Below are 11,910 nucleotides of genomic sequence, written 5' to 3'. Positions count from 1 at the left end.
TGGTATCAACTAATCTTTTCACATTAACAAATAAAGTTTTGTTGATGAAACATGACATTTTGTTAAATTAATGTACATCACTGATATGCCTAGTTGTTTAAAGGTGCTATAACAATCAACTTACTTCGCTCTCGCACTTAAAACACGTTAAAAAATTGGTTTTGCAAATGTTTAATGAGGAAGGATATGTATTTGACAAGCTTGTTAGACCTCAAGGACATAAACGATGGGTTTTATGGAGTAACACTGATTGTAAACAGAACTTTTGTTTGTTTATGAGACAACTCCACTGAGCCACTTTAAACGTCTGGAGTCCCAGATTTATTTCTTTTTTAGAAAACATTTTTTCGGCCTTTTATTCCTTTAATTGATAGGACAGCTTAAATGACAGGACAGGACAGGAAACAGGAGACAGAGTGTGTTGCCCTTTGTGTCACAGGTGAGAATCATGGCTGCCCCAGGTTGATTTCTGCTCATTTTAGCTGACTATCTATGCATTAATTTTTACCTTTGTTTTGCACCTTTTAAACTGCCATTACCCCACGTGTAATTTCAAATTTTGTCAATTTAACAAAGTGTAAAGCTACAAGGAACCCAAAATACAACACAAAATGACACAGGCATAGTTTAAATGTACAAAGCTTTAGTGATATTCACTCAAAATAATATTATAGAACAACTCTAGTTTGTAAAAAATACACACACAGCAGTATAATGTAGAAAATAAAACCGTAATACAGTTTATTATAAAGTGATTTTATTTCAACTCATTTTGGTGGCTTCATCGTAGGAAGTCTATATGTGCTTGTAAATCAATGAAAATATTTTTAAAAATGTATTTTTAAAAGTTGTTTCATGGTCGAGAGAGCACAAAAGCCTGTGTCTCAATGATATAGAATTGTGTTACTATAAATAAAATATCGTCACTGTATTCAGAAATGAATAGACAGACTGTAGAGGGTTCGAAATGACTCATAGATGTGATATTGACACCACTACACTTTATAATTATGCACTTTAGTGAGAAATAAGAGAAAGGACTGTCTCTTCATGTCTTGGTTTAGGCCAACTTATTTTTCTCTTTCAACAGGTTAGAATCGTTTTGGTGTTTTTATTTGATTTTAGGATAAAAATGTTACTGAGAGGGGGTTTTCATCCGCTGAAAAACAGTACAAATAATCAAAGTAAACCGTGCAGTGAGACATATCTGATCACTTATTCAGTTTGACATGAATGCAGAGAAAAAAGTCACAAACAAAATATCCTGCTGAGCTGGTTCCATCTCACAGACTTTCAAACAATAGCAATAGTCATGCATCAGAAACAATAATTGCAGCTGAGTGTTTGTTCCTTATAAATTGTGGGTATGCACTGTCCGCATTCGTGTGAAGCAGTTGCCTGCGTGTGCGTGTGTGCTTGTGTGAATCAGCGTGTGTGCGTCTGTCCCTGAGCGTTCACACGTTCATATTCTAGTTGCGCATGTGTGCGTGTGTACGCAAATTGTAAAAGTATGAGCTTGTTAATTTCAATAAGGGACGTCGCCTTGTTGTGGTTTGGGAGGGATGGGAGGGAGAGGACTTGAAGTGGCCGACCAAGATCGCCAGAAATCTCCCAGAATTCCATCCCGGCATCCACTGCCAGCTCTCCCTCTTTCTCTTTCTTTCTTATGTTTCTCTCCCTCCCTTCACACACCCCCAGCATGAAACCATTTTCATAATTAACTTATTTATTTATTCATTCATCTTCTTAATTACTTTCCATGCAACTTGCCTCATACTGGAACAACCGGGAGGTGTGGCCGGCCAAAAAACGATGAGTGATTAAAAAAAAGATTGATAAAGAAAAGAAAGTTATTCTTTGAAGTGAAGGGCGGGTGGGTGATAAAAATAACAACAGAGAAAAGACTGAAGTCTGACTTCATAGATGTCTCTTTTCTTTCAGACTCTTTCTTCCCTGTTTTCTGATGCTGAAATTAGATCCAGATCTGAATTAAGGAATGATTGGTAATGAAAGGACATGTAGACAGGGGGGTTGTTTGGAGGGAGGGAGGGTGGGAGATTTCTCTTTTCTGTTGGTCCTGACTCATACTCACCACACTATAATCCCCCCTGGTGATGGTCACACTGATTACTGACACTTGGCTATTACAAACACACGCACACGCACATGTTTTAAGTTAGTTTATTACTTTACACATATGATATGATAAAACGCAGGCCGGCAGTTACATCCAATGCAAGTAAAATAAACAGAAAAGCATCATCTTAAAAGAGACAAAGAAAAAGAAACATCTGGAATAAGAGGAATAAATTCAAAATACACCTGATTTTATTTACAAAAAGCTTAGAGGACCAAACTAAGTACAGAAAAGACACATTACTTGTTCAAAAAAACACACACACAAAGCTCTCAAACTCGTGCATTGTAGTATGTTTAAACTAACACACCCTTCCAGTCTGCCAGGCAGGAAGAGACACGCTCAGCTGGGCATTGTGTGGAAGGGGGCATGCCACTTGGCCTCTCTCCGTCTTTCACACACACATATGCACACACTGCTGGGTCAGTCAGGCATCGCTCCTAACAACGGGCGCCTGGGCTTCGTGTTTCCATGGCAATCTGTACCAGCAATCTTCCCACGGTGGCAGCGGAACCCAGCTAAGTGCTCCAAGGAACGTGTGTGTGGGTCCATCTGTGAATGTGTGTGTGTGTCAGTGTATATAGAGCATTATCTTGTCCAGTGAAGAGCCCAGATGTTCAGACACTCACTGGGCTGATTCCTCTCTTGACCCCTCTGTACCTGCCCTCATCTCTGCACACACACTGACACACAAGTCAGATTTTAAAATATTTGGAAGAAGTTGGGTTTAGTTGTATATGTTTGACTTTGCTTTCTCAATTAACAGGATTGATGTTATGAATTCAGAGAAAAATACGGCTAAAATCTGTCACATTTTCAAAAACAATGTTCAGCAGTTGCACGGTTGATAATATTAAACCTAGACATTAATATGTAACATTTCCACATAAAAATAAAATGCTAGACTGATGTCACTTTGTTGAGTTGTTTATTTACATTATCCCAAATGTTTCCAACAATTTGTTGTGAATTAAGTCTTTAATTTATTCAAGCTAATGTACATTTCCAGCTAGCTGTTGCAAGCTAGCTGGTTGCTATAACGTTCACTCATAGAGTGAGGAAGGACCTCTTGAACGTGACTCCATGTAACATGAATAAAACCTTACCTTGTCAAAGAACATGATTTCTTCCTGAGTCATATCAGATAGATTTTCATCAGCTTTGGTGATTGTTAAAAAGAAAACACTCTCAGGATCCTACATTCCTTTACATCATCAAACTACAAAACAGAACCTACACTGATAATTAAATTGTATCAATAATTGTAAAAAAAAACAAAAAAAAAAAACACTTTAATATAATTAAACAATGCCAAAAAAAACATATATGTGTGGCGAGCATGGCATGCGGTGGTGATGAAGGGGTGCTTGAGCTCATCTGATAGGGCCGTGGGGTACACCTGACTGATTGGGGAGTACTGGTTTAACTCCATAGTAAGCAGTATTAAAGCAGTATGAATTGCTGTTTAAGGAAAAAGTGAAAAAATATACACAATATTCTGATTTTTCTTTATATTTGATGACAGCTGCCTAGAGATCATGACTATCATATGTTTTTATCATTGCAGTAGAGTTTTCTCTCTCTCTGCTGTTTGTCTCTCGCGCTCTACCTAAAAAAAAGTAGCTCAACAACTTTGTTCTAGCAGTCACCTGTATGACTTTGTGAGAGTTGAGCTTTATTTGCTGTCACACACTCCCCTGCAGGCTAGATGATGGAGCGTTTTCACAGTACATCATTCCCACACTCCTCACCTCTCTTCTTCTTCCCTCACTCCTGCTGCCATTGTTTTACAAAGCGGTATAATTAAAGGAGCAGAAAGAGAAAAGAAAGGAGGGTAGAAAGAAGGGAAGGAAGGAGAGCAGGATGAGATTGGAGGCTAATTGACTGAGGATGACTGAGCAAAGGGGTGGAAAGATGGGGCTGAGGAGCGGGGGGGTCAGGGAAGGGAGGGAGGGTGACAAGCCGGGAAGGCCAGATTAAAGGGAGGGAGGAGGGACAGAGAGAGGAGGCGGGGGAGGCAAAACTGGCAACCCTGCCCCAACTGCCAAAGTCCTATTTTGTCATTGGGTGGCTGTGACAGAGAGAGGGAGCCAAGAGAGAAATAACAGAGAGAGAGACTACGATTGGATGCCAGTGATAGAGTAAAAGACTAAAGCAGCTTGTGAATTTTCTTAGTTGCCATGGGCCCTTGGGGGTCGATCAAGTGGCACTGCTGACTCACAGAGGGAAAGGACAGAAGACGCATGAAGAAGCAACAAAACAAACACAAGTGACAATAAGTAACTAAGGACAACAAGGCTTTTATAAGTAACAGCGCAGGAGAAACAGAGTGAGGGGCATACAGGGTGAGCGCTTCGTCTACAGGGGAGACGGTCGTCAGTGTGTTGCCTCCACGCACAAGAGACAAGATCACCCAAATCTGTCATCCATCCACCCGTCCGTCAGTCCAGCCGGTGAGGAAGAGGACAGAGACATGAAGAGACCACACGACTACAGCTCCCCAGACTCGGACACAGACGAGTTTATTGACGTGGGACAAGAAGACAGCTTCTGGTGAGCATCCACCAGCCACACCTGAGGTTGTCACCCATGACCCTCTCCAATCACACTTTAAAGGAAAATTACACGTTGCACAGCTGCAATTAGTAGCTAAGACAAATTTGCTCCAGACTTGTTTGGCAGTGAACTGTGGGATTTACAAGAATGTTGACACTTAGACGCTGCCATACACAAAATTGCAGACAAGTTGAAAGATGGCTGGAAAAGTCTCAGAAGCTGATGTGGTTTGTAAAGCAGAACATTTTCTGCATTTAGCTCAAATGTTTTCATTTCATTTGATAAATGTATTTAAGTAATTTAAGGCCACTGTAGCAAGTTTTGACTCAAATAACCTGAGCTGTCAAAAATAAGTTTAACCACAGGCATCTGACAGCAAATCGTCCATGCTCACTGAATATACATATACATTCAGTGCATCTCTCCTCTCACTGAAACTGTGTCATCTTTGCTCCTTTTACTTTCCCACACTGTAAATATAAACTACTTGTTTTAACTTAAAAGAGTGAGTGTCCGGGCTGCTTAGAGTTTTAAGTTAACTGAGATTGAAGAAGTAGTTTTGTAATAATTCAAAACAAATGAACTTTCCTGTTAAAATAAACCTGACACTAATTGAGTTGTACTTTAGAAAGCATGTTCAATAAGTTTAAGATATCAAGCTGAACCAAGAACTCTTCAGTCACACTCAAACAAGTTTGATTTTACTTTTATATTTTTGCAGTTTGAAACCTAAAACTATATAAAAAAGGAGACTTTTAACTCTCAAACAATGCATTATGGGAAGTCCACTAATATTCTGATCATGTTTCTTTAGAAACTTCATTAAATGAGCTGATTGAATTCTGTACAGTACATTTATTCAACTCATCATTTCATGTCAAAAGACTTCAAGTTAGAGGGACTCAACTGTTCTGACAAAAAAAAAAATACTAACTTCATTTGAAAAAAAAAACTTGCATATTCGTGTTAATGAGAAAAGATTAGTTGATTCCATCAAATTCCTGTATGTTTTTTTTTACAGTGATGAGTAAATGCACAGGTTTGTAATAGTCATTACACGCATGACATGCAGTACAATAAGTGTAGGTTAAAAATGACGTGAGGCCTGGACACAGGAGTCAGAGTCAGGAGCAGAATTTATGAGCAACATCTTCTAAAATAAATCCATTTAATATAGAGAATATCTTCAGATCAAATTACAAAGTTGTATTTTGCTGTTAATTTAGAATATAAAATTATTGAAATGTAGCTATATTAGGTTTTTAATAGTTTTAGTTAATTTTTTTGATGTTGCATAAAACTGAAACAACTGAACTGTCAAATTAACACAAAAGCATCAGAGAGAGAGAAACAACACCACAATAAACATACTGAGGATTTTGTAGCATTTTGTAGAAACACTTAAGCTAAGGTGTGTGTGAGTGAATACAAATTATTTTGTTATACATCAATATATGTCATACTGTTTATGCATTGTTTCATTTGACATATTTAGATCACTGTCAAAAACACTTTTATTTTCAAATGCTATTATTATTTTTGTTTTCAGCTCTATTGTATTAAAGTTATAAACCTATGCAGTGGAAACTTGATACCAATATAAATAGATATCTATATAAATAATTATTTTTTATATGCATTTAGTTAATTATATGTCATAATAGAAAGAATAAGATAAAAATGCAAACTATGACGTTATAATGCAAACATCTATAATGTTTTTATTTGAAAGAAAAAAAGTATTTTAAACCTTTGAATGCAAATGTGACTTAAAATGTCAAGCTGTTTAAATGCAGTCTATTATGTGCAACTTTCACTGTTGTGGAAAATGTCTGATAAGCAGTAAAATGACTCTCAACGTTTCACACACTCTTTACAAGTCATTATACCATTTTGCTTTTTAGGTAAATTGCTCAAATTGCCCAGTCGGAATTACAGAAATGTGGATTAAAGGAAATATTCGTTCTAGTGTATTTGTGTCAGTGCATCTGCAGAATGCAAAAACACATTCCCAGCACTACTGGTTACATCACAAGCAGAGCACGCCAGTGAAGACAGTACTAAAGACGGTTTTGGATAAATCAAATTGCCATGTGACACGCAAACAGAAGACAGCGCTGCCTTCTCAAGTCAGCCCCATCAAACATCAACCTAAACAAAAACACACAGCTAAATTGGCAGCCTTCATGTCAAAATCTAATAGAAACTCAATAAGTCTCTGGTGGGGCAGTTTGAAGGCAACTCCAAGCTGTCAGGCTCTTTCAGGCCTGTAAGATGAGCGTTCACAAACAAACACAATCCATATTGAGTGACTGCACTCGGAGGAGCTGCATGCTGGAGCCCCATGCGAGCGAAAAGCATCGCCCCGGGGCTATATAATCATCTTTCTAAAAGTGCTTTCGCTCAGATGGAAAGGAGAACAGCATGTCATTTCACTGAGACTAATGTCCAGAAACGCATTAAAACCAAAAACAATCTCGTCTTCCCTCCTCTCCCGGGCACTCCTCTGCCGTTCCGTGCCCAAAAAACAAATTCGATTGAAAGGGGCTGATGTGCCATCCTGCCTCTGTGTCATATTAAGGAGGGTAATAATAACAATATGCAGGAGAATCAAAGTCACCATGTTTCTGTCTGTGCCAATGCCATCCCCCCTATCTCTGCTCTTTCTCTCCCTCTGTCTCCATGGTACAGCCCAGTCACCGGGTCCATGTCTCCTGGCAGCGCCTCACAGATTCTGGCCCGAAAGAAGAGAAGAGGGGTGAGTGGATTACAGCCTCGGATCTTAATCTTTTTAGTGCCGTCGTTTTGGTCGGCCCCTGACTGTCTTGTCTGCTCTTCCTGTTGTGTAGATCATAGAGAAGAGACGCAGAGACAGGATCAACCACAGCCTGTCAGAGCTCAGGAGGCTGGTGCCCAGTGCTTTTGAGAAACAGGTACCTGCTCAATTAATTAAAATGATTGGTATCACATTTTTATTATTAATTAAACCCACAGCCACTATTTCTGTAACAGAAGTAATAAACCAGCCTCATAAAATCTGATGCAACCGAGTAAAATGTTGCTTTTTTTCCCCTGCAGGGTTCATCCAAGCTGGAGAAAGCAGAGATCCTGCAGATGACTGTGGACCACCTCAAACTCCTTCACGCCATGGGAGGAAAAGGTAAGACTTACACTGTTAAAATAAATGGTTTCAACTGTGTCTTTGGCACAAAGACAATATGTTAGGGCCTGTTTTCAATACTAAACTTCATCAGTGGTTCTCGTTTTCACTATTGTTAAAACAAGCAAGTGTATTAGAGACATGCAGCAAGTTTTAATCAGATGTTTTCTTCAGAGTTTTAACTCTCAAACAATGCATGCTGGGAAGTCCATAAATAGTAGTTAGTTGATAGTTGATTGCTCTTTTTACTTGCCCACAATCTAAATATTAACTATTAGCTTTCATCTAAAAAGTTTCTGATCTGCTTTCAGAATTTAAGTTGTATGAATTTGAAAAGACAGCTTGAGGTAATTTTGTAATGATTCAAAACAAAAATACGTATGTAGTCAAATTAACTTGATACTAATTCAGTTGTACTTGAGAAAACACGTTCAATAAGCCAAGATATTAAGTTGAACCAACAACACTTAAGTCACACTGACAAACATTACAAACAAATTAGATTTTCCCATAACATTTTCTAAGTCTGAAATGTCAGTTCTTCATTTCATACAAAGAGCTTACAGCTTCTGTTCTAGCATTGGACAGCATGTGAAACTGCTCCCAGTGATTTGTTTATTAAATTAAAATAATTAATAATTAAAGTGTAGGGACTGAGTTCAATACTAATTTTCATCATGGCGAGCAATATTTTAGACATAAACTAAAGACATAAAGTTCTCAAGTGTTCTGAAAGATTTTTAAAGTTTAATTAACTCGAAAAAAAAACTCTATATTAACATTAAGTTCATGAGAAAGATGAGTTGTTTTCACTGAATCCTGTATGATTTTATACTGTGTTTTAATGTGTAAAAAAATCACTTTCTAGCTTTTTCTGTATCTATTTCATCCACTGGAAATGGATAACAAAAATTCCTTGACATAGTGCTGGAAAATATGTGTATATTTCCCATCACAAAGTAGACAACTATTATTATTTTTGTCCTTCCTTTGGCAGTAGCTAAAACACACAGCACGTGCAGTATTTTTCAGCACTAACTGCATTCCATTGCTATTATTCATTGTAAACTCTCTTTTCCCCTCTCAGGTTACTTTGATGCGAGGGCCCTGGCAGTCGACTACAGGACCCTGGGCTTTAGAGAGTGTGTTGGGGAGGTGGTACGGTATCTCAGCTCCCTCGACGGGGAGTCCCCGGACCCTATAGGTGCTCGGCTGGTGTCCCACCTTTCTCACTGCGCAAGTGAGCTAGACCCTCTGCTCCTGCAGTCGCCCCCGGCCTCCGCCCTGCACTTTCCTCCTTGGCCGTGGGCCTCCTTCCCTCAGATCTCCCCCACCTCACAGGCCTCCTCCTCACCTCCCTTCCCAAGCGGGCGAAGGGATCTGGCCCTGCTTGGGAGCTACCCGTCGCCCACCTCCCTCCGCCTCGCCCCTCTGGCTGGGTGCCAGCAGGGTGCCCCACCTCTCCTTGCGCCTACGGCCCTGGCCACTGTCCACAGGGTGCCCTCCCTCGCAGCATCCCCGGCTCTCGCCCCCTCCAGACCGAACCAGCAATCCCCTCACAGCGCCACCAGGGCCTCGCCCCTTCCTCTCCTCACCCCTTCCACCTCCTCTCCTTCTACCTCCTCCTCTTCCTCTTCTACTTCATCATCTTCTGCCCCGCTGCAAGTTTCTTTCAGGCCCTTCGCACCTCTGGGGTCTCCCGCAGCCCAGCACAGGGGCTTGAGTGGATCAGGGAAGTCAGCCCAGGGATGGGGGACTGAGATTGGAGCTTTCTGAGGGTCAACTTTGGTTTTGTTTTGAACTCTGTACAGTGGACATGGAGCTCCCATGTCACCATGTAGCAAATATGATACGTTTGGAGCAAGAAGTATTGAATGTTTGATGAACGTCTCTGCTTCTAAGGGACTCTAAAAGCCATATCAGACCATGGGTGAACTTTCAGATAATCACAAACAATCATATGTAATGGAATAATGAAGGACTGTGAAAGAAGGTTTGAATAAATTCGTGATCTTGCTTGACAAATACACACATACACAGTGTCCATCAGAGCCATATACAATATATATAACACTCAACAGTGGTTGAGTTTTTACTGACTTTTAACTGTGATCCTTTTGTTTTTTCCAGAACATTTATACATTTGAGCTTTTTTTTTTTTCAATTTTGAAGAATGTTTGACAAAAATCTTTATAAAGACTAAGTGCCTTTACCTTTTTTCATGTTCATGTGTTTTTAATGATTGTATAAACAAACAAAAATATAAACACCACACTTGCAGATAGTCTACTGTAGGGCTGAGTGATGTGGCTTATAAATAATATCTCAATATTTTTGGGCTATTCTGCATTATGTGATATATGTCGATATACGTATTTTATCTAAAATAACATACTATAAATTTTCAAATTCTGCAAACATAATGTGAGGACAATATTGCCAGAGGTCCCGGGTTCAAATTACGACCTCCCAAAACAAACGAAGGCTCCACTGCAGACCGAAACTTACAAGTATACTGAATTTTAAACCCACAACCACAATCGTTTTAAGCACTTTAATCATATTGAAAATGTGACACGTAAAAATGACCATTGGTGCTTTCACAAAATGTTAACACAATAGGATTTTTGATATGAGTAAGTAACAGAACAGATAGAACAGTCTGGTAAGTTCAGAAAATGATATCACTACTACTGTGTTGTAATGTGGCCTTTAAAACCAGGAAAAGACAACATATACCATATTATGATATAACAATCCCAAATCAATGGTATCTAGTCTTATATCACAAAATCAATATAATTTTTTGGGACATTTTTGCCTTTATTTGATAGGGACAGTTGAAGATATGACAGGAAAGGTGGGTAGAGAGAGAGGGGATGACATTTAGCCACAAGAGGGAGTCGAACCAGCGGCCACTGCAGAGGACTGATATCCTCAGTATATGGGGAACATGCTCCACCAACTGAGCTACAGGAGCGTCCCATTAAATGGATATAATATTGATATATTCCCCAGCCCTAATCTACAGCTGCAAGAATACGCAACAAAAATACAAACGTAAAACTTCTGTATTTGTTCCCATTTTTTGAGAGTTGAAGTAAAAGATCTTAGACTTATTCTATGCACACAAAAGGTTTATTTCTCTCAAATTTTGTTGATAAATTTCTTAGTATCTGTATTAGTATGATCGCTCTAAATATTGCAGTTTTATCTCGAAAAAAGGCACTGAACCATGGTGATTTCCCGTACAGATACCAACTTGTTTCCCAGGAAGGCAAAGTCATGACCAAAGTACACACATTTTTTTCTCAAGTAGATGTGCAGACTGCAGTAAAAGTAAAAGTACAGGCTCTGAAATGTACTCAAAGTATAAAAGTAAAACTAAAATTCACCCTCTGAAGGACATTTCTGGCAGTGGTTGAGTCTCTCTCGCTTGTTGTTTTTGACTATGTCGTATATGTCGTTTTTTTTAAGTCATTTTCAGCTTGTTAGATCTTTTACGTTTTTTTTTTTGTTACGTATTTTACATAATTTTTGTCTTGTTACAGCTTCTTGAGTCCTTAATGTCGTTTCTGTCTTGCATCTTTTATGGCTTTTTTCTCATTGTTAAATCTTTTACGTTTTCATCTTGTTATGTCTTTTTCGTCATCTTTGTCTTGTTACGTATTTTACCTGATTTTTGTCTTGTTATGTCATTTTTGTCTTGTTACTCTTTTATGGCATTTTCATCTTGCACATCTTTTATGGTGTTTTCGTCTTGTTACGTCTACATGATATGCACTGATGGATATTAGGGGTGTAAAAAAATATCAAAAATATTGAGTATCGGGATATTATGTTTCATGATACTGTATCAATTCTCAAAACACTGTACAGTGTTATTTTTATACATGCAAAGATACTACTGTCACGTATCTTTGCATGTTAAACTTGTGTTGTGTTTAAACACTGCAGTGTTGCTCTTCCCTGTTCAGATTGCATAAAAAAGTAACTTTTTAAACTCAAATTTTATGCAAATGGTGGTCCATATGTAGCAGTTTTACTAAAATTAGAT

The 11,910-nt window shown here is 38.7% G+C and overlaps 1 protein-coding gene across 2 annotated transcripts; it reads left to right on the top strand.

The window, feature by feature from the left end:
- The first annotated feature begins 3,590 nt into the window (after nucleotides 1-3,590).
- Nucleotides 3,591-10,065, top strand: heyl (hes related family bHLH transcription factor with YRPW motif like). Of its 2 annotated transcripts, XM_084739513.1 has the most exons (5): nucleotides 3,591-4,690; nucleotides 7,385-7,451; nucleotides 7,543-7,626; nucleotides 7,772-7,853; nucleotides 8,941-10,065. In XM_084739513.1, the coding sequence occupies exons 1-5, from the start codon at nucleotides 4,611-4,613 to the stop codon at nucleotides 9,627-9,629; spliced, it is 1,002 nt and encodes a 333-aa protein (XP_084595639.1). In that variant the 5' UTR covers nucleotides 3,591-4,610; the 3' UTR covers nucleotides 9,630-10,065. The 2 variants fall into 2 exon arrangements, with proteins under 2 accessions (XP_084595639.1, XP_084595638.1); XM_084739512.1 differs by lacking the exon at nucleotides 3,591-4,690 and having other exon boundaries at nucleotides 5,980-7,451.
- The last annotated feature ends 1,845 nt before the right edge of the window (nucleotides 10,066-11,910 follow it).

Source organism: Lutjanus erythropterus, chromosome 16, assembly GCF_056507025.1.
Source record: "Lutjanus erythropterus isolate fLutEry1 chromosome 16, fLutEry1.hap2, whole genome shotgun sequence".
In the NCBI taxonomy this organism is placed as follows: Eukaryota; Metazoa; Chordata; class Actinopteri; order Lutjaniformes; family Lutjanidae; genus Lutjanus; species Lutjanus erythropterus.
Note: the sequence above shows the minus strand (reverse complement) of the source record. Positions and strands in the feature narration are given on the sequence as shown.